The sequence below is a fragment of the Tenrec ecaudatus genome, chromosome 4, assembly GCF_050624435.1.
Source record: "Tenrec ecaudatus isolate mTenEca1 chromosome 4, mTenEca1.hap1, whole genome shotgun sequence".
Classification (NCBI taxonomy): Eukaryota; Metazoa; Chordata; class Mammalia; order Afrosoricida; family Tenrecidae; genus Tenrec; species Tenrec ecaudatus.
This window is the reverse complement of record NC_134533.1, coordinates 1,067,501-1,092,597: the sequence shown is the minus strand read 5'-3', so window position 1 is coordinate 1,092,597 and position 25,097 is coordinate 1,067,501. Positions and strand designations below refer to the sequence as shown.

Here is a 25,097-nt window from a genome sequence, read left to right as displayed (position 1 = left end):
TTATATCAAAGAGCAGTTGCAAATTGAGAAAACATCCCAGCCCAGTCCAGATCAAGTCCATAAGTCCGATACCAACCCACATGTTGAATACCAATCTATAACCTTCTCTTCAGACTCACAAAACACATGCAATGATGCCGAAGGCAGGACGATCACAGATCAGTGGATGGAAAGTCTTGGGGATCCAGTGGCCCTGGAAGCATCTCAGCACTGGCGTGGGTCTCCATGTGACTCCTGCAGCTCCAGGGCTCCAGCTCCATCAGCATAGCTCCAAGTGGGTTGTCAGCAGGAAGATAAAGCAGAGAGAGTAGGTCTGGCCTCCAGTGAGCTATTTATCTCTGTAGCACCTCCAAATGAGGTCATCAAGCTGTGACCTGATTGACAGGCTAAACTCCACCCCTTCGCTCTTAACAGTCTCACATTGACACCAGATGATGTAACTGACACATAACTCATGGTGACACCGTGTACAACAGAACACTAGCTGGTCCCCCGCCATCCTCACAGCTGTTGCTATTTTGACCCGTCATTGAAGCCACGGAGCCCAGCCAGCTCATTAAGGGCCTTCCTTTTGGCTGCCCCTCTATTCTGCCAAGTGTGATGGCCCTCTCCAGGGACTTGGTCCCTCCTGACAACATGGTCAAAGGGCATGAGAAGCTGTGCCATATGAACCTGTCCAGGGAGGTTTGGACTGGACTTCCTGCAAGGTGTGTCCGTTCTGCTGGTGGTCTGTGGCATGCACCAACACTCCACCTGCGCTGGAATCCAAGGTGCTGGTGTCTCTGCTGTTGGAATGTGATACGCATGCATAACGGAATACTATTTAGCCTGTAGGGGGAAAGTAATGCTTGACACGCGCTGTGGTATGGACGGAACTTGAAGACATGGTGCTGAGTGAAATAGGTCATCTCCCAAGGACAGGTATTCTATGGCCACACTCAAATGAAATGGACAAGAAAAGGCATGTAGACAGATAGAGGCCACGCTGATGAGTGGTTATTAAACATGGGGGTGGGGGAAGGGCAACCAACAGTGATGGGAAATCGCCTTGTTCAGGGGAGCGTTACACAGTGTGTCATTGCCGTTGCTTGCCAACAGGTGGTTCCCCTCTAAAGAGGTGATGTGGGAGCAGTGGTCTGATATATCTGTATATGGCAACTGCCACACACACACACACACACACACACACACACACACACGAGTAGTTGCTAAGGATACAGACGTACAACCAAAAACCTCATGGGATTTGGTTTTGTGATTTGGAGACTGTGGAAGTTACATCATCCAGTGCCAACTTGAGACTATTAAGAGTAAAGGGAAGGAGTGTAGCCCACCAATCAGGTCACAGCTTGATGACCTCATTTGGAGGGGCTGTGGAGATAAATAGCTCCGCTGGAGGCGGGACACACACTCTCTTCTTGATATTCCTGATGCCAAGACAAATAGTGCTACCCAGAGCCCTGGAGCTGGAGAAGCCACGTGGAGACCCACACTAGCACTGAGTTGCTTCCACCGCCACTGGATCCACAAGACTTTCCACCGACTGGCCTGTGATCTGCCTGCATTCAGCATCATTGCATGTGTTGGGTGAGTCTGAAGAGGACTTTATCGATTGGTATCAGACATATGGGATTTATGGACTACATCTGGGCTGGGCTGGGCTGTTTCTCAATGTTCCATTGCTCTTGTATAGAAAGCTCTTTCTTATACACATATGAGTGTCTATGGATTTGTTTCTCTAGTCCACCCTGACTGGCATGGAGACTTTAGGGTCATGCTTTCATGGTAACCCCCCCCCCAGTCGATTGGCTTAGTAACGTGTCCCACGCATCAATTCTGTTTGTTGTGTGGTTCCCAGAGTCTCAAACCTTGAAAGTGGCCATTCAAGGCACAAAAAGATCCGTCTCTGTTCACTTAGAACGATGGAACTGCTCCTGTGCTCTGAGTCTGACGAATTGGATGGTGTCTGGCTGAACACTTCAATCAAGGATTCTATCGTGGAATCCTGATCGGAGGATGGGAAAGGTGAAGCAGAACTTCACATTTTTGTGGACTCCAGACTTCCTGGAGCCATTGGTGAGCCCCGAACACTTCTGCCCGTGAGATCATCCTTAAACCTTAAGCCCAAAAACGCCCTCTGAAATCTTCTTGAAAACAAACAACAGTTCAGCTTAACTAGTGGGGGGAAAAAAAATGGTCCCTTCAGCTTGACGCTCTTTGAAGAACTGTCTCTGGGGGGTCAAACGGCCAACAGCAGCTTGGAGTTTCACAGTGTCCCTGGGGGCAGTGGGCCTGTGTTAACAGAGGATCACCCCTACAAGGAGGGCAGTGTGCCCCTGAATGGCATAGACAAGGTCCGTGGCCTTGCTAGTAGACATTGTTGAATTGCGGTGTGTTTGCTGTGTGTTCTCAACAACACAGCAACGTGTTTGCAAGATTCAACAGGAGGTCTGTTTAGCAGCTTTACTGGGTAGAACTGATACACAATAAAGCCTCCTGAGTTTAAAGTGCATGCTCTGATGGGTTTTGGCAGAAGTAGACAACCACCAGGCTAGCGCTATGCCCGCATGCCCCTCGGTAACCTCTCTGGGTCACATCCCAGGCTGCTCCATGGCACTACAGATTGGTCTAAGACCTGATGCCCAGGGGGGTCCCAGGGGGGTCCCAGGTGGTCTCTGGTGTGGTGTCTGTCTCAGCCTCCTGACTCACCCAGGGGTGTGTCTCAATATGACAGCAGCTTTCCTGTAACCACATCCTCTACCCAGACCACCACGCATGCAGTCCAAGACGCCATTCCTGCCCCCTTCCTAATCTAGGCATCTCTGGTCTCCCTGTCTTCTGCACTCAGGGTCAGGACTCCAGAGGCAGCGGCTGGAAGAGATGGGAGGCAGCCTCCAGTCGGCTTCTTCCTCGTGACGGCGGATGCTTACTGCTAAGCTCTGGCTTTCTGTTTCCGTGTATTGGGGAGCTGCCCTTTCCTTGCCAAGCTGCGGACACGCGAGCTGTGGTTGGCCAAGCGTTCTCATCAGGCACGCACTTGGGTATTTGTCAAGGTTGAAGCGGAATGCGCCCGACGGCAGCGAGGGGGCGGTTTCCGGATTCTATTGAAAGGCGCGCACAGTGGGACCAGCCCCACCTGCAGTCTGTCAACATCAATTAGTTTTGACTGTGAAACCAACCTGGTGTTCCTGGAACGAGTGGTTGCACGCTGGGCTGTGACCTGCACAGTTGGCAAACAGCAGCAGCTCCCAGGGAAAGACCGCGCTGTCTGCTCCCATCAGCATGGCAGTCTGGAGAACCCGCGGGGGGTGGGGGGACAGGGGGTGCTCTGAAACAGCACTGAGCCCATGGCAGTGAGTTGGGGTTTGGAGGGGAGGGTCATTCTTAAGGAGTCCAAGAGGCCCAAGGTGTCATATTGGCTGCTCACACAAGGTCAGCAGTTCTGACCCACCAGGCACTCAGTGGGACAAAGAGGAAGCAGTCTTCTCCTGTAAACCGAGCAGGCTCAGGAGCCGGGGGGGGGGGACAGTTCTACTCTGCTTACAAGGTCACGCCGAGTCAACCTTGACTCGATGGCATTTTAACTTGGTTTGTTTGTGGGATTTGTTGTTTCTGTTTGGGTTGTGGAGGTGGAGGTGGTGGAGGTGGAGGTGGAATTGGTGGAGGTGAAGGTGGAGGTGGTTGATGGGGTGGTGGAGGTGGAGGTGGTGGCGGTGATAGTGGTGGAGGTAATGGTGGTGGAGGTGGAGATGGAGGTGCTGGAGGTGGAGGTGGTAGAAGTGGAGGTGGAAGTGAAGGTGGAGGTGGAGGTAGAGGTGGAGGTGCTGGAGGTGGAGATGAAGGTGCTGGAGGTGTAGGTGGAGGTGCTGAAGGTGGAAATGAAGGTGCTGGAGGTGTAGGTGGAGGTGGTGGAGATGGAGGTGGCAGTGGAGGTGGAGGTGCTGGAGGTGGAGATGAAGGTGCTGGAGGTGGAGGTGGAGGTGCTGGAGGTGGAGGTGCTGGAGGTGGAGGTGGAGATGGCCCTGGTTTTAGTGGTAAGCTGTTGCTCTGAATTTGTGCAGTTTGCCCCTGAGGAATGCCAGTCTGCAGCTGTCTTCCTACAAAGCCTTGACATGCTTGGGATCACAGAGTAATATTCACCTCAAAGACAGACTTAGAAACGATGTCTTCCTTTTCCGTTTTTGTGGGAGAGCTCTGCCTGGAATTGATGCAATTTCTTCCTTAAATGTTGGGCAGATGCCCTCTGTAAGCCTCCTCGACTGGGTTGTTTTGGGGGCCAAACTTCAAACTCCCTGTTGACTCAGAGCAGTCCCCTGGGGTCTCCGGGACTCCCCGCTGACGAGTAGAGAGTCCTCTCTTCCTGGGAAGGTTTTCGTGTTTGTTGTCATCACACTGCAAGCTCTCATCCTGTCACAGCTGAGGAACTGCTAGAGTGAGCGCAGGCAGTTGGTGTCTTAGTGGTCAGATGTGTTGACATAAGGTCATTTCTAACATTATTTTATTATGTTATCATCAGTAGAATTAGCTTGGCCTCCGCCTCTTTCTTTCCTGAAATTGACCATTTGTGTTCTATCTCTATCTCTATCTCTATCTCTATCTCTATCTCTATCTCTATCTCTATCTCTATCTCTCTCTCTCTCTCTCTCTCTCTCTCTCTCTCTCTCTCTCTCTCTCTCTCTCTCTCTGTAATTTAGTCCTCTGGCTGGGTATCCTCAGTGGTGTCATGGTTGTGATCTGCAAGGTCAGCAGTTTGAAACCACCAGCCACTCCTCAGGAGAATGACAGGGTTTTCTACTCCCTTAAAGAATTACAGTCAACTATCATGATCCTAATTCTACCTTACAAATCTGGCTAGATCAAAGGATGTGCACTGGTATAGATAGGAACTGGAAACAGGGAATCCAGGACAGATGATCCCTTCAGGACCATTGGTGAGAGTGGTGATACCAGGAGGATGGAATGAAGATGGGGTAGAAAGAAGGAACTTATTACAAGTATCTACATATAACCTCCTCTCTTGGGGATGGACAACAGAAAAGTGGGTGAAGGGAGACATTGGAAAGTGTAAGATATGATGAAATAATAATAACTTATAAACTATCAAGGGTTCATGAGGGAGGGGAGAATCATGAAGGAGGGGAAAATGAGGAGCCAATATCAAGTGCTCAAGTAGAAACCAAATGTTTTGAGAATGATGATGGCAACAAATGTACAGATGGTTGGCCAACACTTGCCAACATTCCAAGCTGCTGCAGGAACCTCTTCCCAACCTCCGCAGTGATCTACCTGGCCAGGGCAATTCCACCCACCATTCGTGGTGTTCTACCCCAAAGCAGGCAACCCACCAGCCTTCTGGGGCACTGCCCTTGAGGGAGAAGCTACAGGAGGATAAAGTGGTAGGCTCATTCCATAGTGAAATTAGTGGTAGGCAGTTCAAAGAAGCATTCCTATGAGTCTCCCAGAGAGAGCCAGTGCTCTTCAACTCCCTGGAAAATGGCACCTGGCTCCTCTAAAACAATGCAACACAACCAGCCATTGGCCCCAACAACCTCAACGAAAAAAAAAACAGGAGAAACAAAAGGCAATGGCAGAAGATGTCTTGAATTTAACGACCTGCACAGAAGAAGCAGACATTAAGCTGCCACAGAAAGAAATATTCAGAATGCTGCTTGGAGTCATGCAGGGTATGAGGGAAACAATGCAGAAAAAGGATGAAATGATAGAGGAGATAAAGTCCATACACCAAATGAAAATACAAGTTTAGGGAGGAGATAACATCAACCAGTAGCTGATTCACAGACCTCGAGAATGTACTGGAGGAAGCAGGGAACCACACCAGTGACCTGAAGGACAGCCAAGCAGACATTAACAAACACAAACAAAAATCTAATAAGATCATCAGAAAAGCTGAAGAAAACCTAAGCGCTATCTCTGGTGCTGTGAATAGGAACAACACTAGAATTATTGGGTTACAGGAGGAAGACACAACAAAGAAGTCACCTGCAACAATAGTGAGAGAATCCTTGGAGGAAAACTTCCCCAGCTTAATGAATGAAAACCAGGCAACTATTAAGGAGGCTGAAAGAACACCAGCAAGACTGAATCCCAAGAAGAAGTCACCAAGGCACATAATAGTTAAACTATCCAACTTTGAGGAAAAGGAGAAAATCATGAGAACGGCTAGGGAAAAACAAGCAATCACATATAAAGGTTCCCAAATAAGAATATGCTCAGAACTATCAGCTGAACCTATGAAGAAGAAGAGGGAGTGGAGTAACATATACCAAAAATTGAAGGAAAACAACACAAACCAAAGAATACTCTACCCAGTCAAATTATTGATCAAGATAGATGGAGAAATAAGAGTCTTCCCAGAAAAGGAAAAACTCAAAGAATTTTAGAAGAAACCCAGCCCTACAAAAGATCCTTGCCAACCCAGTATTGGCAGTAAAACAACACTCACCAAGCATAAATAAGAGACCACCACATAGAACAACCTCTCCCAGAGGGCAACAAAGTGAAAACAGGCCCCAAGATGTCATTGGCTTCAGAATGGAAAAAAAGTGAAGAATGATAAACACACACACACACACGCACAACAATAAGAAAGAAAGGTAGGAGAACACCCAACACAAAAATTATAAGATGACATTACAGAGTCCACAGATGGAGATAACAACCCTGAATATCAATGGACTGAACTCAGGCATTAAAAGACTGAGGCAAGCAGACTGGCTTAGAAAACACAACCCAACAACTTGCTACCTGCAGGACACATATCTCAAGGCTACAGACAAAAATAGGCTGAGAATCGCAGGCTGGAGAAAGGTAGACCAAGCAAACAGCAATTCACAAAAAGCAGGGGTTGCCATCATAATCTCGGATAAAATTGATGTCAAAGTGCAAACCATAAAAAGAGATAAGGAGGAACACTGTATAATGCTCAAGGGAATGGTAGACAAAAAAATACTAAGCATTGTAAATATATATTCCCTGAATGAAAGACCCGCTTAAAAAGTCAACCAAACACTCCAAAAGAGTAAAAAAGAAATCACAGCCTCAACAATGATAGTGGGTGACTTCACCACACCGCTCTCTGAAAAAGATAGATCACAGGGAAAGAAACTCGACAAGGAGGCTAGAGAGCTAAACTCCACAATTAGACAATATGACCTGATAGATATTTACAAAGCTTTTCATCCAAATACAAATAAAATCACATTCTTTTCAAGCTCGCATGGCACATTTTTAAAGATAGATCGCATGCTGGAACATAAGCTTAATCTACATAAATTTAAGCACATTGATATCATACAGACCTCTCTCTCTGACCACTGTGCCATAAGGCTGGAGCACAACAAAAGGAAGACAAAGAAAACAAGAGCAAACAATTGGAGGATGAATAACTCTCTACTACAAAAGGAGTGCACACTGGCCCAGATCAGAGAAGAAATTAGGAAATCTCTAGCAACCAACGAGAATGAGAACATGACGTAACAGAACTTACAGGACACAGCAAGGCAGTTATCAGAGGAAGTTTCATGGCAATACATGCACACCTGTAAAAAGAGAGACTCGTGATTGATATGCTGGCACAAAATTTACAACTAGAGCAGAACCAGCAGGACAATCCTACTAATAGCAAAAGAAAATAAATAATAAAGTCAGGGCTGAGATTCAGGAGAAGGAAAATAAGAAAACTGGAAAAATTAATGCTGCTAAAAGTTGGTTCTTTGAAAGGATAAACAGAATCAACAGATGGCTGACAAACCTAATCAAAGAAAGGAGGGGACAAATTTCAATAGCAAGACTAAGGGATGAAAGAGGGGACATTACAACAGACCCTAATGAAATCAAAAGGATAATTACACAGTACTAAGAAGGATTGTACTCCAAGGAACTGAACAACTTGGAAGACATGGACAAATTTTTGGAAAAACAATCCCTCCCTAGACTGTCCCCAAAGGATTTCAAGAATCTCAACAGACCCATAGCAATAGAAGAAATAGACAAGGTTATCAAGGGATTACCAAAAAAAATTCCCGGGACCAGATAGCTTCACTGGAGAATTCTATCAAGCACTTAGGGAAGAACTAACACTAATCCTACACAAACTCTTCCAGAACATAGAAAAAGACGGCAAACTCCCAAACTCCTTCTATGAACTAGTATAATTCTGATACCAGAACCGGGCAAGGATCCCACAAGAATCAAGAACTCCAGACCAATCTCCCGAATGAATATTGATGCAAAAAAATCCTTAACAACATATTGGCCAATAGAATACAAAAGTATATAAAACAAATAATTCACCATGACCAAGTGGGATTCATACCAGGCATGCAGGGATGGTTCAACATACAAAAGACCATTAGTATTACTCACCACATTGACACAAAAACTATAAGAACCACATGATAATATCGATAGATGCAGAAAAAGCATTCGACAACATCAACACCAATTCCTGCTTAAGACACTTGAGTGGGTAGAAATGGAAGGAAAGTTCCTCAAGACAATACGAGCTATATATGAAAGACCAACATCCAACGTGGTAGTCAATGGAGAAAAGACTAACACAATCCCATTGAAAAAGGGGACCAGACAAGGATGCCCCTTGTCCCCACTCTTATTTAATATCATGCTGGAGATTTTAGCTAACAGCATAAGGGAAAGAAAAGACATCAAAGGTATTCATCTGGGAAAGGTAGAGGTGAAACTATCGGTACTTGTAGATGACATGATTTTATATATGGAAAATCCCAAAAGTTCCACAAGGGGAGTACTGGAAGCAATAGAGGAGTTTGGCAGAGTGGCAGGACACAAGATCAACAAACAGAAGTCCATTGGACTGTTATACACATCAGATAAGACCACAGAAGAGGAGATCAAGAAGGTGGTACCCTTCACAATAGCCAAATACAAACTGAAATATCTAGGGATATACCTGAGTAAAATCTATAAGGGGGAAACTATAGAACACTATTACAAGAAACCAAGAGCGACCTCAACAAATGGAAGAATATCCCATGCTCGTGGATTGGAAGACTCAATATAGTCAAGATGTCAGTTCTTCCTAAGGCACTATATAAGTTTAAAGCCATCCCGATACAATTACCCTCATCTTTCTTCAAAGAATGGAAAAACTGATTACCAACTGCATATGGAGTGGGAAGAAGCCCAGAATTAGCAGAGAACTCCTCAAGAAGAAGGACACAGTGGGAGGGCTTGCTTTACCTGACTTTAGCACATACTATACAGCCACAGTTGTCAAAACCACATGGTATTGGTACAATGACAGATACTCAGACCAATGGGAAAAAACTGAAAATCCAGAAATAAAATCATCAGCATACAGACAACTGAACTTTGACAAGGGCCCAAAAAATATCCAATGAGAAACTGATGCCCTCTTTAACAAGTGGCGCTGGAAAAAAAAAATGGATATCAACATGCAGAAAAATGAAGCAAGACTCTTATCTCACTCCATGCACAACAATAAACTCAAGGTGGATCACAGACCTTGAAGTTAAGCCCCAAACTACTGGGGCCATCAATGAGGGAACTGGGATCAACTTGAGAACTTTGGCACAGGGAATACACAGGCTATCAGAAATAGGGAAGGACACAAACACAGAGGAGGCACAAATTGGCAAATGGGATATACTGAAGATAAAACACCTGTGTACATAAAAAGGATTCACCAAGAGAGTAATCAGAGAGTCCACGGACTGGGAAAACATCTTTAGCAATGACACATCAGACAAAGGCCTTATTACTAAAACCTACAATACTCTGCTAGCTTCCAAAAAGAAAAAACTAATTTCCCAATGAGGAGGTGGGCACAGGACCTAAACAGAAGTTTCACGGGGGCAAAAATCTGAATGGCCAACAAACATATGAGAAAATGTTCCCGATCTTTAGCCATAAGAGAAATGCAAATTAAACCAACAATGAGGTAACACCTAACACCCTCAAAGATAGCCCAATTCAAAAAATCAGAAAGCAACAAGTGTTGGAGGGGCTGTGGGAGACAGGAACTCTCATCCCCTGCTGGTGGACCTGTAGGTATGTCCAGCCGCTATGGAAATCCATTTGGCGATATCTAAAACAGATGGAGATTGAGCTACCATACAACCCAGCAATCCCCTACTGGGCATTTACCCAGAAGAGGCAAGAAACAAACCACGGCCAGACATCTCATCGCGGCACAGTTCACAATTGCAAAGAGCTGGAAACAACCCAAATTTCCATCAACTGACAAGTGGATTAAAAACTGTGCCACATACATACAATGGAGTACTATGCATCGCTAAAAAGCAGTGATGAATGTATGAAGCACATCGCTGCATGGGAAGAACTGGAAGAAATCATGCTAAGCAAAGTAAGCCAAGCACAAAAGGACAAGAACATGAGTCTTCTGAGGTAAGCTTAAAAAAACCGCAAAGGGGGCATAGGGAAAAAGCTACTGTATACAAACATTCCTGAAGCGAGGACCAGGTAGTATGGCAGGAGCCAGGCCAAATCCAGGGATACATATGGTAGCCAACTAAAAAGGAGGGGGGATGGAAAAAATGGGTAGCAGGGGCACAGGGCACTAACCCACCCAAGGGGAGGGTATTGTTTATATCTCCACAGAGAAAGAGGGACCAGACTTCAACCCAGTGTTCCAAGATGTGAATGCAACATGCCGGTATGGAGTAGGGAACCAGTGAAGAGGTCTGAGGGGCCAACCCCAATCCCAACTAGGTGGACACCTGCCCCTCCCCTAGAAGAATTTCAGAGGACAGCACTGAAGCTGCAGCTCAGGGAGAGGGACATGTCTGATCAGACCACACGGAAGCAACTGAAGGGGGAGAAAGAGAGAGTGGAGCGCATCCTGGCCCACCAAGCCTTGACGACGATATTCCTGCTCAGAGCAGCCAATCCACAGAGAACATCATATGGCTGGCCCCACTAGGAGACACAACACCCCTCACTGACCCATAGCCCTACAGGGGACAACACTAGAGATACAGTGTGGGCATTGCGCCCAATCTGATTCCACCACACCAAGGCAAAACACTAAGGGCATGGAACAGAACAGCAAGGGAAACAGAGCAATGAAGTTCCCAGGAAATATCAAAAATAGGCTTTGGGGCCAGGGCTTGGCACCCCATCAGACTCCACCAGAAAACACTTCTAAAGGCTAACATGCAGTCCTTGAACTAACTACAAATTTTTCTTTTTTGTTATTATTGTGTTGTAAGTTTATTTGGGGGTTTTTTGTCATTGGCTTGTTGTTTTGTTTTGTTGCTTGGTTTTGCTCTGTCTTGTTTTTGTGCATGTTACTATCTCCACAGGTCTGTCTAAATAAGATAGGCTGGATGAACAATCTGGGGGAGAAAACAGTGGGCACCAACGGTTCCCCGGGGGACATGGGAGAGGGGGAGGTGGGGGGAAAGGAAGTGGTGTTAACAAACCCAGGGACAAGGGAACAACAAGTGATCCAAATCGGTGGTGAGGAGGGTGTAGGAGGCCTGGTAGGGCATGATCAAGGATAATGTAACTGAGAGGAATTACTGTAACCCAAATGAAGGCTGAGCATGATAGTGGAACAAGAGGAAAGTAAAAGGAAATAGAGGAAAGTACTAGGAGGCAAAGGGCATTTATAGAGGTCTAAATAAAGGCATGTATATATGTAAATATACCTATATGTGAGGATGGGGGAAATAAATCTATGTGAATATATTTATAGGTTTAGTATTACGGTAGCAGATGGACATTGGACCTCCACTCAAGTACTCCCTCATGCAAGAATACTTTGTTCTATTAAACTGGCATTCCATGATGCCCACCTTCCCGACACAATTGCTGAAGACAAATGTGTGCATAAACAAATGTGGTGAAGAAAGCTGATGGTGCCCAGCTATCAAAAGAAATAGCATCTGGGGTCTTAAAGGTAAACCAGCAGCCATCTAGCTCAGAAGCAACAATGCCCACATGGAAGAAACACACTAGCCTGTGTGATCACGAGGTATCTAAGGGATGAGGTATCAGGCATCAAAGAAGGAAAATCATATCATTGTGAATGAGGGAGGGTGCAGAGTGGGGACCCAAAACCCATCTGTAGGCAACTAGACATCTCCTTATGGAAGGGTTGCAGGGAGGAGACGAGTCAGTCAGGGTGCAGTGTAGCAATGATGAAACATACAACTTTCCTCTCGTTCCTAAATGCTTCCTCCCCCCTTCCTCCACCACTATCATGATCCCAATTCTACCTTGCAAATCTGGCTAGACCAGAAGATGTACACTGGTACAGATAGGAACTGGAAACACAGGGAATCCAGGACGGATGATCCCTTCAGGACCAGTGATGAAAGCAGCAATACCGGAGGGTGGAGGGGGGGTGGGGTGGAAAGGGGGAACCGATTACAAGGATCTAAATGTGACCTCCTCTCTGGGGGACGGACAACAGAAAAGTGGGTGAAGGATGGTGTCAGGCAGCGTAAGATATGACAAAATTATAATTTCTAAATTATCAAGAGTTATGAGGGAGGGGGTTCAGGGAGGGAGGAGAAAAATGAGGAGCTGATGCCAGGGGCTTACGTGGAGAGAAAATATTTTGAGAATGATGAGGGTAACAAATGCACAAATGTGTTTTATACAATTGATGTATGTGTGGATTGTGATAAGAGTTGTATGAGCTCCCAATAAAACGATTAAAGAAAACAAGTGTACAAATGTGCTTGACACAATGAATGGATGAATGAATTGTGATAAGAGTTGTATGAGCCCCCAATAAAACGATTAAAGAAAACAAGTGTACAAATGTGCTTGACACAATGAATGGATGAATGAATTGTGATAAGAGTTGTATGAGCCCCCAATAAAACGATTAAAGAAAACAAGTGTACAAATGTGCTTGACACATGGATGGATGTGTGGACTGTGATCGGCATTGTACACGCCCCCAATCAATGATTTAAATAAGAATTACAGTCTCAGGAACCCAAAGGCACCCACTGTCCTGTAGGGCTCTTGTGGGTCCGCGCTGACCGATGACGAGATTTTGGAGGTCCCTCTTACTAAGTGCATCTATTTGTTTGGGTGTTTTGTTTGCAATGAACTCGTCTGTCACTAAAGACCCCAAATCCACTCCGTTTTATTTCTCCTCCGTGGTGAGCCCCGCCAGAGCCAGGTTTGCACTCGGGCGTTGGGGTGGGGGCAGTCAGGGATCTGGAGGGTATGTCAGGCCGTCAGCTTCCTCCCTCTTCTTTATTATTAGCATTTCACCTTCATTTATTTCTTTGTTTCGGGTTTTAAAGGAAAGTATGTCCTCTGTAGCTACCCAGCCTGTCTCATCAAATGAAAGCAGAGAAAAAGCTCCTTGATGTCCCCCATCTCAGTGTGGTTCTCTCTCTTTCCCCCTCCCTCCCTCCCTCCACAATTTCCTGCGCCCACCCCATCCCTGGCCTCCTCCTAGCCTTCAAAGTCTTGTCTCTCCGCATGAAACCATTTTCCTGTTTTAGTCATAGTGTCATTGAATGTTTGTCTTTCTAAGATTGGCCGACCTGGCTGAGCACAATGTTCTTCGGTTCTGTCCGTGTCTTGGCGTGTTTGACGGAGTCTTTATTGTTTGAGTTGATGCCTGATATTCCATGAGGTGAATGTCCCAGAGCTCACCTGGCCAGTCCTCTGCACCTGGCGCTTTGGTTGTTTCCATCTTCTTGCTATGGTGCAAATTGCTGCAATAAAAATAGATGCCCGTGTCAATGTGTGTTGTGTTCTTTATTTCTTTAGGGTCTGTCCCCAGGAGAGGGATGGCAGGATCGTAAGGTAATTGTGTTTGTGTTTGTCTAGGGAAGGGCCACCCTGATTTCCATGATGGTTGTATGATTCTACAATCCCACCAGTCATTCAGGAGACTTCCAAGCACTTTAGGATGGCCTCTCATTGCTAGCTAATGCAAGCATTTCTTCACAGGGTCGTTGGCCGCCATCTTTGGCCCATTGTCTATTCAAGGTTTTCGCTCATGTTTGATGGGGTTATTTGTATTTTCCTTTTTAAGGTGTTGTCGCTTTTATGCATTTTAACACGTTTATGAATTTTATTGACTTGCTCAAAGAACTAGCTCTGGGATTCCTTGCTTCTTCTCCATCATTTTGTCTTGTTTTCCACTTCATTTTCTCAAGGGCATTTATTTCCTGTCTGATGTTTAATTTGCTCTTTTTTTTAACCTTTCTTCTTCTCTAGTGGAGACATTTCGTACATGCAAACTTCTGCTAACACTGCCCTCCCCACGGCTGTCATTTGCTCAGATATCTCATGTCTCTCTCTCTTCCCTGGCCCGGACTCACTTTCAGCCTGTGTTCTTCAGTTTTCCATCTCCCTGAAGATTCCCCAGGACACCTCTTTCACTGTGGCTCCTTTGAGTCTCCCGAGGCCAGGGGACACACCTGACACCACATGAGTCTTCTGGGTTTGCTGGGGAATTTTCCAACCTGGATGGTGGTTGATCCTGGTGAGTGCCCCTGTACACGTGAGGAGGCCTTGCAGTCTTCTGTGGCTGGGCGGGGCCTGCTATCAAACTCCATCGGGTCAAGTTGGCTGATGGGGTTGCACACGTCGGCGACACCTGCCAGGCTTTCTGCTCGCTTTCCCACCCACCGCCTGTCAGTAGCCTGTGGTGCGGTGTCACTGTCATTTCAAAAACCAGCAGGATGGTCACTCGAGATGGACACGTCTTAGTGGGGATTCCAGACTCAAGCAGACTAGGAAGGGCCTAGACACCTACTTCTGAGCTGTCCTGTCCAATGCAGTGCTGGAAGACCAGCACCCCCACTCCCTGCTTGGAAGGTACTCCACACATAGTGACCAGTGGTAGGTAGATGATGCTGTGTCGACTTGAAAGTGTAGGAAAGTGTAGCGGGGACCCAACCTGTCCATCAGGTCAGCGTGATGCTCCCTCCTTGGGGGCATGGCCTCCCTATAAGGAGACCCTGGGAACTTTTCTCACTCTTTCTTCCCTTCACCTTCCTGCTTGCTGCCACCCTGAACCCTGCCGGAGCCCTGCCACGCTTCCACCGGCCTTGGATCCACAGGACCCTGCACCCACCAGCCCGTGATCTCCCTGCGGTCGGTGTCATTGCCTGTGGCTGTGTGCGTCTGAAGAGAGCTTATGGACTAGTATCAGACTTAGGGACTTGAGTTAGCCTGGGATGCTTCCGTGATTATTTATATAAATATATATTATATATACATATTCCATTATATAATATATATATTCCATGATATAATAAATGTATATTCTTGATACAAAGTTCCTTCTTTTATATCGATGAATGGTCACTGAATTTGTCTCTCTGGTCAACCCCGGAATAACACAACGACCACACAATGACCTTGAACCTACCAACAATCATAAGGAGGGTGCAGGGCTGTGGTAGTGACATCATCTGTTGTCAATTTGAGTATGTAGAGTGCATGGGGTGGAGTGTAGCCAGTCCATCCGGTCACAGCTGGATGACCTTATTTGGAGATTGAAGGAAATAAATAGCTCCCTGGAGGCGGGACACGGGCTCACTCCCTGGAGACATTGCAACTGACAAGACACATGGAGCTACACTAGTGCCCTGAGCTGAAGGAGCCAGATGGAGACCTCTGCCAGCACTGAGATGCTTCTGCTGCCACTGGATCCACAAGACTTCCCACCCACTGGTCGGTGGTCTTCCTACATTTATTATTACATGGCTGCATGAGTCTGAAGAGGAATTTATAGACTGGTATTGGGCATATGGGATACTATTGGACTTATGGACTTGATTTGGACTGGACTGGGATGTTTTCTTAATATACAATTCTTCTTGATATAAAGTTCTTTCTTATACACATGTGAGTGTCTATGAATTTGGGTTCTCTAGTCTACCCAGACTCACACACCCCTCAGGCAGCCAGTGTCATGGGGAGGCCACACATGTGACCTGAGAAGGAGGCTCTGATGGCCCTTGAAGTGGAGCCTCTTGGTCACACAGATGCCTGCACCTCTGGAAGCCGCCTGAGCCTGGCTCTCATACTCACACCTGCTTGTCAGTGGGGTACAGCCAACCTCTGGCTGGGGGACAGGGGACACCCAGCTCATGATGGGCAACACCAGGTGGCTTCCAAAGGAAGAGGAGGAACCTGCTGAGAAGACTGCGGTGTCACCCTCATGGCCACCAGGTGCTCTGAGCCGCACACCTGTCTGTCAGAGAGATGTGTGTCAGCCTAAGAAACACTGGCCACCGGGCTGCTAACCCTGGATGGTCCTGCCAGCTTCTCAGGATCTAGATATATATATATATATATATATGTTAGATTAGTTTTATGATTTAAAAAGCATACACACACAAGCTCACTGCTATCAAGTGGATTATAACTCATAGCAAGCCAATAGGACAGAATAGAACTTCACTTGTAGGTTTCCAAGATTGTAAATCTTTTTTTTTTAATAAGCCATTTTATTAGGAACTCTTACGGGTCTTATAACAATCCACACATCCATTGTGTCAAGTACATTTGTGCATTTGTTGCCATCATCGTTTCAAAAACATTTTCTTTCTACTCGAGCCCTTGGTATCAGCTCCTCTTTTTTCCCCTCCCTCCCCCACCCTGGTGACCCCTTGATAATTTATAACTTATTTTTATTTTCCATTTTGAGTCTTGAAGTATGAGAGAGGGCTTGAGAGAACCAAGATCAAAGCAGGATCCAGTGACCACCTGGAGGGCTGCGACAACCAACGGAAGGGGTTCCTGAACCCCGGCTCTGAGAACAGGCACTCCGAGGGGGCAGCACAGCAGGGCTGGTATCGGAGCACACAGTGTGACTGACATGGGGTGCCCATAGACCTCCTGGCTCCCCCTCTCTCCTAAGCAGTGCCCACTTGAAGCTGGCAGGGAGTGTGGCCCACCGGGTGGGGCAGGGATGGGAGAGAAAAAAGCACAACCCCAGGTCCACTTGGGGACGAGCCCAGGAGGTGTGCCTTGAGGCCGGGGTTCATATCCAGGAGGCCTGTAGGGGTCCAGGGAGACAGGGAGATCCGCCCTGGTTCCCCTGATCTCCGAGTCTCCCAGCCACATTCCTGGCCCCTCACTCATGGCCATTCAGTCTATTTCAACTGCTAGTGCCCCCATAGGACAGGGAGAACTGCCCCCTGTGGGTTTCTGAGACTGTCACTCCTTATGGGAGTAGAGAGCCTCGTCTTCCTCCTGAGAAGAGGCTGGTGACTTGGAACCACTGACCTTGCAGGTCACAACCCACAGTGTGACCCACTCCACCAGCAGGGCTCCTGCCTGGTTACAGACTCGCAGAAGAATTTCCCCTGCGTTCAGGAAACACCAACTGGACAGGTTACGCTTGCCCATCAGGCTCACTCACACCACCACCCACGGCCACCCTGGAGGCCAGAGGCCTGCCCCATCAGGATCCCACATGGGCTAGAGGGCAGGGGAGCGGGTAAGGTGCAAACTCACTGTGTATTGTGACTGCTCCAAAGTCCCCCACAGGCTGGGACCCTCCTCCTTCCTGCCAAACAAACAGACCTGAGGGTGAACCCCACGCAGCCCGGGGGAAGAGATGAGGACACCGGGGGTGGAGCGAGGAGAAAGGGTGTGCTGTTGGGCAGGTGACCACTGGGGACCCCAGTCGGGGTCAGCTCAGAGCCTGACCCTCCAGCCCTGGATAGCCCAAACCCTTTCCCCTGTCCAGGGTGGCCACTGATCAAATGAGGAAGCTGGGCAGGTCCTGTCTGGTGAAGGCAAGGGCTCACCAGCTCCTTGTCTCTCTGGGCAAGGTGGGCAGTGCCCTCGGTCAGCAACTCACTCTGCTACCGCTGGAAACACCCAGCTCCACTGGCCCTGCCTCAGACTGCTGAGGACAAAGGCTTCCTGGTGGGTCAAGGCCCCGGTCACCTGTGCCCCCTCCTCGGAACGTAGCCCATCTGCTTGCCTGTGGTCCCTTCTTGTCCATGACACTGCCCCTGGACGCCCCATCAGCCTCCAGACGTTTTTGATCAAGGACTCCCAAGTCACGCCCGCCCCACCAGGAACGCCGGGCTCCAGCTGCCCACTCTCGTCCTTCCGCGACAGGTAGTGGACCCCTCAACCCGACACACCCTACAGTCTCCCCGCCCTGCTCCTCCCCTTGTCTCCTTTCATGGAGATGAGCAGTCAGTCATCTCATCATCCCGGTGTCTTAGGACACCCACTTAAGGGCCATCCCTGCCCCCTCGAGCCCTCACCCCCGTATCCACTCCACTAGCAGATCCTGTCTGCTAAGAGAAGACACAGAAGCCAAGTGGCCTCACGGCCTCTCTGCCTCCCACGGGCAAGCAGGGTGTGGAAAAGCAGAAGGGGGTGGGGAGGAGCAACAGAGAGAACCTGAAAGACAGAGACTGAGAGGTGGAGACAGGGAGGAAAAGCAGTCAGAGATGGAGAAGGGGCTGGAGAGAAGACAGAGAGGCGGGGAGAGATGTGGGGAAGGGGTCACGGGAGAGAGAAAACTCACATCAGCTCTTAGGTGCTGTGGGTGATGCCTGCCTGGTCTTGGCAAAAGAGACTCCATTTTTAATCCAGTGCCTCCATCCTGGCTCTCAGAATTCACCTCTCATCGACCTCCCTCCTAACCAACCTCCCCTCCCCTACTTAACCCCAAATTCCTGGAGCCAGCTCGTCCCGGAGCCAGAATGTTTTCTGAAGATATGTACGCTACACTCTACCCATCCCTGACATATAGATAAGATGAACGACCTCTTCCCTTCTGAAGCCCCTGTGTGCGCAGATCCTCCCCAGCTGTGCCTGCCAGCAGTGGGCATAAAAACGCTGCCAGGATTTTTCGCGGCGCGGTTTCAATAGCTCAATTCCCTAAGTTGCTGAATCCACCCGCAATCTCCTCAATAAAACCTGCTTCTAAACTTTGCCAATTGGATCTTTGGTTCTGTTTCGCGCCCAAAAACCCTTACAATGCCCACATGGGGTGTGGCGAATGGTGGCCCCTGAAGAACCAGCATCATGATTCCAGGGCATCAATTCTCCTGGGATCTTGGCTATTGGATGGCCAACATCCACATGCAGATGAGGAGACTGAAGAGGCCATGACTTGGCCAAGTTCACCGTCGTCCTCAAAGTCCCCTCGTTGGTCTTCCTTTAGAGTCCCTTGCAGCAGATTGACCAGATGCAATGTGTCCTTTGATCTCATGAATGCTACTCCCATGAGCCTTCATCGTCAAATTGTCTGGTAAAATGTTGACTAGAAGGCTAACCTTACCTAACAAAGGAGGGGGCTAAACTTACCTAACAAAGGGGGGGTAAACTTACATAACAAAGAGGGGGTGGGGGTGACGTGTATTTTGGTCCAAGAGTGCAAGTATCCATTAAAAAGTAATAAAACTGCAAAACAAAGGCTAAGGGTATTAAAATGCTCGTCAAAAGTCATTGGGTTTTTTGGGCGGGGAGAGGGGGCTGATCAAGGATGCAATAGAAAATAAATGTCTAGAAACAATGATGGCAACATATGTACCCATGTGCTTAATACAACTGATATTACCAGAGTTACATTGTTACAAGAGCTGTAAGAGCCCTCAATGAAATGTTTTGTTAAAATATCGCTTTGTATGATCAAAGTTTTGGCTTATTTGCAACTAAAGGATTACTAAACCATAAAACTAAAGTATGAGCGTCAAGTAACATAGAAAATTAAAATCGAGTTTCTCAGCATTGCAATAAAGTTTCTTTGGAGACTAAGTTAAGGAGTCGGTGTATTCTTGTGCAATCTGCCTGTTCAGTTTTAACAGAACAAATTCCTGAGAATGATAAACTCCTGCTGAGCCTTATAATTTGGAACTTCACGGGAGAATGCTCTGTTTATTTAAAAATGCTAAATTCTGTTTGTTGAAGGGGGAAAGTCTCTGCTTTTCCTTTGAACTGGAACCGTGTGTTGGTGTTTGCCCTGTTGGTGCTGGTTTAACTAGTCACCTGGCTCTTTTATTCATCGTGATCCCAGGGGGTGAATTGGGTGCAGCTTTCATTCTTTGAATCCGCCAGCCTCAGAGCCAGTGGGTTTGATGAGAAGAGTCGCTGTGTTTACCCAGGAAGTCGACTCCAGACATTCAAAATCATGATCATTTGCTAGCGAAGGCCTCGTTGAGAGTGTCATGTAGTCATGGACCTAAAGTCTCCTCTTCAAACGCAGGCCAAACACATTCAGAAATGTCTCTGGTTCTGCACGATGTGGCCTTACGGTAGTGTTGCAGTGAATTCCTAGGGAGCTGTGTCCTTCAGGCAGGTGTTGTAGGAGGTGATTTATGGCCTTATTCGGTTTTGTCATGCACGGTTTGGGTGGGACGGGTGGTGGTGGTGGTGTCACTGCGCTGAGCTAGGCTAACAGCCGCCTCCACCAGCAAGGTCAACAGTGAGCAGGGAGCCGGGCTGGAGCTGTCAGGAGAGAAACAAGTGAGTGATGGCCGCTGGCCAGAAGCTCCCGCAGAGCCCCTGACAGTAACCTGACCGGGGATTCGCTGCCAAGGCAACTCAAGAGGGAAGCTGCGCTCCAGTTTGTGCAGAAGGAAGCAGGAGCCGGAGGAAGACCACCAGCTTTGGGTGCATATTCTGCAGTGGGTGCCTGGTGGCAGAACTCCAGCCTCAGCGCCCCTCGGGCCCAGGGCATCTGCCCCTGAGTGGGACGGTAGTGGACTTTACACTCCGAGATCACAGAGCCAGATCACGCTAATTAGAGCCAAAATCATTCGATTCTGCATGTGTCTCTTTATGGGGTTTGCTATCGCATTCTCATGAAAATGCGTGAGTCTGTCCATGTCCCTGGGGAGACAGAGTGACTGGGTTCCTCTTTTGTAGGCATGCTCAGGTTTTGGACTGGTCAGGCTACTCCCTCTCCAGAGCCTTGCTGCCCTTCAAACAGAGTCACCAACTTCACACGTGCCACGAAGAATGTACCTGCCTCGACAGGGAAAGAGCTGGTGGCATTGCCAGTGCTGACAGCTTCTGTCAAAGGACTTGAGGCCACTCCTTCCCCAGTCTCAGAAGAGCCATCGGTTCCTCTGATGTGACCCGTCTCCACACTAGCTTTCCCAAAAGATCACCGAAGAACCCGTGAGCCGGTCCGGGCAGAAGAACATGCCAGGAGTGTGATCAGAGGATTGAAAATAAAATCCATCATCGAGAGGAGGGCTGTGTTAGAGGCACCTGGTGTGCGTGAGTGGCAATCGAAAAACAGAGCTTTGCTTCCACAGTAAGTCCCCAACGTGAATCCAAAGACATGCTGAGTGTTAAAACCCACCTTGCACAAGAGTCGTCCTCCAGGCTGAGCCTGCCCTGCCTCCCTGGGAAGATGGCCAGGGCATCTGTGATGTAAAATGAACCGATGAAGGCAGCAGGTGCTTGTCCCTTAACAATAGCACTGAAAGTCCCCAAGGTGGGAACCGAGAGCGTGTTCTGTGTTTACAACATTGGACAGGGGCTCCCCTTGCACCCGCCAAGGAAGGGCGATTCCATGCTTACAAGAAGAACGCTGTGTCTGTGCAAATCTAGCCAACACCTTGCAGGACAATACTACAGATCTCCTTCCCAGGCCCCGACTACCCGAGAAACTGCGCATAAACCAAAAATACACAAGCATACTGCCAGCTCACCAGCTCTGGCTATACTGCATGGTAGAACTGCCCTGTGGGCCTCCAGGAGCAGGAAGCCCCATCTTTCTCCCATGGAGTGGCTGGTGGGTCCAAACCCCTGACCCCATGGTTAGCAGCCCAATGCATAACCACTACACCATCAGAGCCCACCGTTTTTAATGAAAATTTCTCGTTGGCTCTCCCCCTTTGGGGACCCAGTCTCTGGAATCTGATTCCCAATCTCTGGACCCAGAGTCATGTTTGTCTCCCCCACTACAGCAGGCTCACTTCCAATGCAGGAGGCTGCAGGATTCCACTGTTCCATTGGGAGTGGGGGGGAGTGTCCAGACAGATGGAGCCTTCTACTCTGCAAGGCAGGGGACACGACCCTGAGCTTGAAGACCATAGAAGAGACCACCACCACGTACCCTCAAAAGAACTGAGAGGCTGAAACCCCTCTGGGGGGAGTGATGCAGATGGGGAGACCCTACCTCGACGTTCTGGGTGAAGCTGCCCCTGCGGAAGCATGGGATCTGTCCCCATTTATAATGACCCGATAGCTGAGTGGAACTGCCCCTGTGGGCTTGAGGCTGGACACGGCACCAGCACATGCTAGACCTTACCACACGCCCACATCTTGAGACGGCTTACGCCTGAACCATGTCAGACCACCCTTGCTCCATCACTGCTGTTCCAGCTCAATTCAACCCACAGCTGCCTCCACGGTGAGTGGCCCTCAAGAGCACGCCCACATGTGATGGCAGAGCACAGACCGTCCAGGGAGAGACCCGAACCAGCACACCCTGCTGCACACAGCAAGCCCACCTCCTTCTGTGCCGCCAAGACCCCCTCAAACCCTCCCCTGCCCTTTGTGCAGGGCGACGGGGTTTGTGCTGCCTCGGAGCCCCCCTCATCCCCCATCGCCTACCCCACCCCCAGCAAGGCACTTTCTCCTGGAAAAAGTCTCTTTGCTTGTGTGGGGAAGTCAACCCCTGGGGCCTCGTTCTCACTGAGCAGGGACAAGAAGCTTCCGTGGGAAAGGCGGCAGGTAGCATCCAGAGAGGAGACGGGAGGCAGGGTGAAAGCAGTGTGACGACAGAGCAGAGGCCACAGTATACTGAGGCCAATTGCCAAGGGCAGCCAGGGGCCACCTAGAGCTGGAGAGAGAGACGGGGTGTCCCCAGAGACTCCAGAAAGAACCAGCCTGGGGGCAGCTTCATTTCAGATAGCTGGCCTCTGTGGCTGTGATAACACATCCTGGCTGCGGGGGTCGCCTGGGTGGGGGCCCGTCTTGGCAGCCACAGGAGACCATCACTATCTGCACAGGACCTCTGGGGACAGGCCTTCAGGACACTGGCCCCGGGGGCTGTCCGGGGTGGGGAGAGGGAAAAGGGACCGGGGACAGGCAGGAAGGAGGCTTGCTCTCACCCTCTACGCTTTGCCTATTCGAACCTACATTTTTTTGTTTTTTTCATTGCAATGATGCTCATGCAGACGCCTTGGTCACATGAGAAAATAAGAGAAGCAGCAGGATTATTGAGGAGAGAGAGGAGAGTTCTCGGGGCGGGGGCCCTCTGCGCCCAGGAGCGAAGGGAGAGACACAGGGGACATGAAATGGGTGCTGTGGGTGCTGTTTTAGCTGCTGTCCAGCAGCGTCCACCCCGTCAAGCTGTATCCCATCTTCTTCACCACTGGGGACTACGCCCGTGATGACCCCTGAGAAATGGGGCTCGGGGGTGCAGTGGGTTGCCCATGGGCTGTGAACCTTAGGGTCATCCAATTGAACCCACCAGCCACCCGTAGCATGGACATCCTGGAAGACGCACAGGGGCACTGCCACTCGGTCCGGTCCGGCCACTGCGACTTGAACTCCACTCCATGGCTGTGCTTATTTGGTTTTTCTGTTTTGTTTTGTTTTGTTTTCAGAGGAAACATGAACTTCTGAGTTGGGGGTAACCAATGCCTGATGGTCGCCTGGATTCGAAGCCTTTCCCTCTGCTCTGATTTTGCCCATTTGAGAGATTTGTGTGGAGGTTGCGATTAAGAATGAGATAATGGTGGTGGAGGTGGAGCTGGAGGTGGTGGTGGAGGTGGAGGTGGAGGTGGTGGAGGTGGAAGTGGAGGTAATGGAGGTGGAGGTTGTGGTGGAGGTGGAGGTGGAGGTGGTGGAGGTGGAGGTGGAGGTGGAGGTCGAGGTCGAGGTGGTGGAGGTGGTGGTGATGGTGGAGGTGGAGGTGGAGGTGGTGGTGGAGGTGGAGGTACAGGTGGAGGTGGAGGTGGTGGAGGTGGAGGTGGAGGTGGAGGTAGTGGAGGTGGAGGTGGTGGTGGTGGTGGAGGTGGAATTGGTGGAGGTGGTGGTGGAGGTGGAGATGGAGGTGGTGGAGGAGGAGGTGGAGGTGGAGGTGGAGGTGGTGGAGGTGGTGGAGGTGGAGGTGGAGGTGGTGGAGGTGGTCGAAGTGGTGGACGTGGAGGTAGAGGTGGAGGTTGTGGTGGAGGTGGAGGTGGAGGTGGAGGTGGAGGTGGAGGTGGAGGTGAAGGAGGTGTAGGTGGTGGAGGTGGAGGTGGAAGTGGAGCTGGAGGTGATGGAGGTGGTGGAGGTGGAGGTGGAGGTGGAGGTTGTGGTGGAGGTGGAGGTGGAGATGGAGGTGGAGGTGGAGGTAGTGGTGAAGGTGGTGGTGGAGGTGGTGGTGGAGGTGGAGGTGGAGCTGGAGGTGGAGGTGGAGGTGGTGGAGGTGGTGGTGGAGGTGGTAGTGGAGGTGGTGGAGGTGGTGGTGGAGGTGGTGGTGGAGGTGGTAGTGGAGGTGGTGGGGGTGGTGGTGGAGATGGTGGAGGTGGAGATGGTAGAGGTGGAGGTTGAGGTGGAGGTGGAGATGGAGGTGTTGGTGGAGGTGGTGGAGGTGGAGGTGGAAGTGGAGGTGGAGGTGGTGTGGAGGTGGAGGAGGAGGTGGAGGTGGTGGTGGAGGTGGAGGTGGAAGTGGAAGTGGAGGTGGAGGTGGTGGTGGATGTGGTGGTGGAGGTGGAGGTGGTGGAGTTGGTGGTGGAGGTGGAGGTGGAGGTTGTTGTGGAAGTGGAGGTAGAGGTGGAGGTGGAGTTTGTGGTGGAGGTGGAGGTGGAGGTGGAGGTGGAGGTGGAGGTGGAGGTGGTGGAGGTGGAGGTGGAGGTGGAGTTGGTGGTGGAGGTGGAGGTGGTGGAGGTGGAGGTGAAGGTGGAGGTGGAGGTGGAGGTGGTGGAGGTGGCTGTGGAGGTGGAAGTGGAGGTGGAGGTGGAGGTGGAGGTGGTGGAGGTGGAGGTGGAGGTGGAGGTTGTGGTGGAGGTGGCGGAGGAGGTGGAGGTGGAGGTGGTGGAGGTGGAGGTGGAGGTGGAGGTGGAGGTGGAGGTGGAGGTGGAGGTGGAGGTAGAGGTAGCGGAGGTAGTGGAGTTGGTGGAGGTGGTGGAGGTGGTGGAGGTGTAGGTAGT

At 49.4% G+C, this 25,097-nt stretch overlaps 1 protein-coding gene across 1 annotated transcript in view; it reads left to right on the top strand.

The window, feature by feature from the left end:
* The first annotated feature begins 3,914 nt into the window (after positions 1–3,914).
* The window catches only part of LOC142445035 (mucin-6-like), a 73,908-nt gene continuing 52,725 nt past the window's right edge, over positions 3,915–25,097 (top strand). Inside the window, exon 1 of the mRNA XM_075546527.1 lies at positions 3,915–3,980. Coding sequence (XP_075402642.1) covers positions 3,915–3,980 — 66 coding nt within the window. The remainder of the gene's footprint in view (positions 3,981–25,097) is intronic.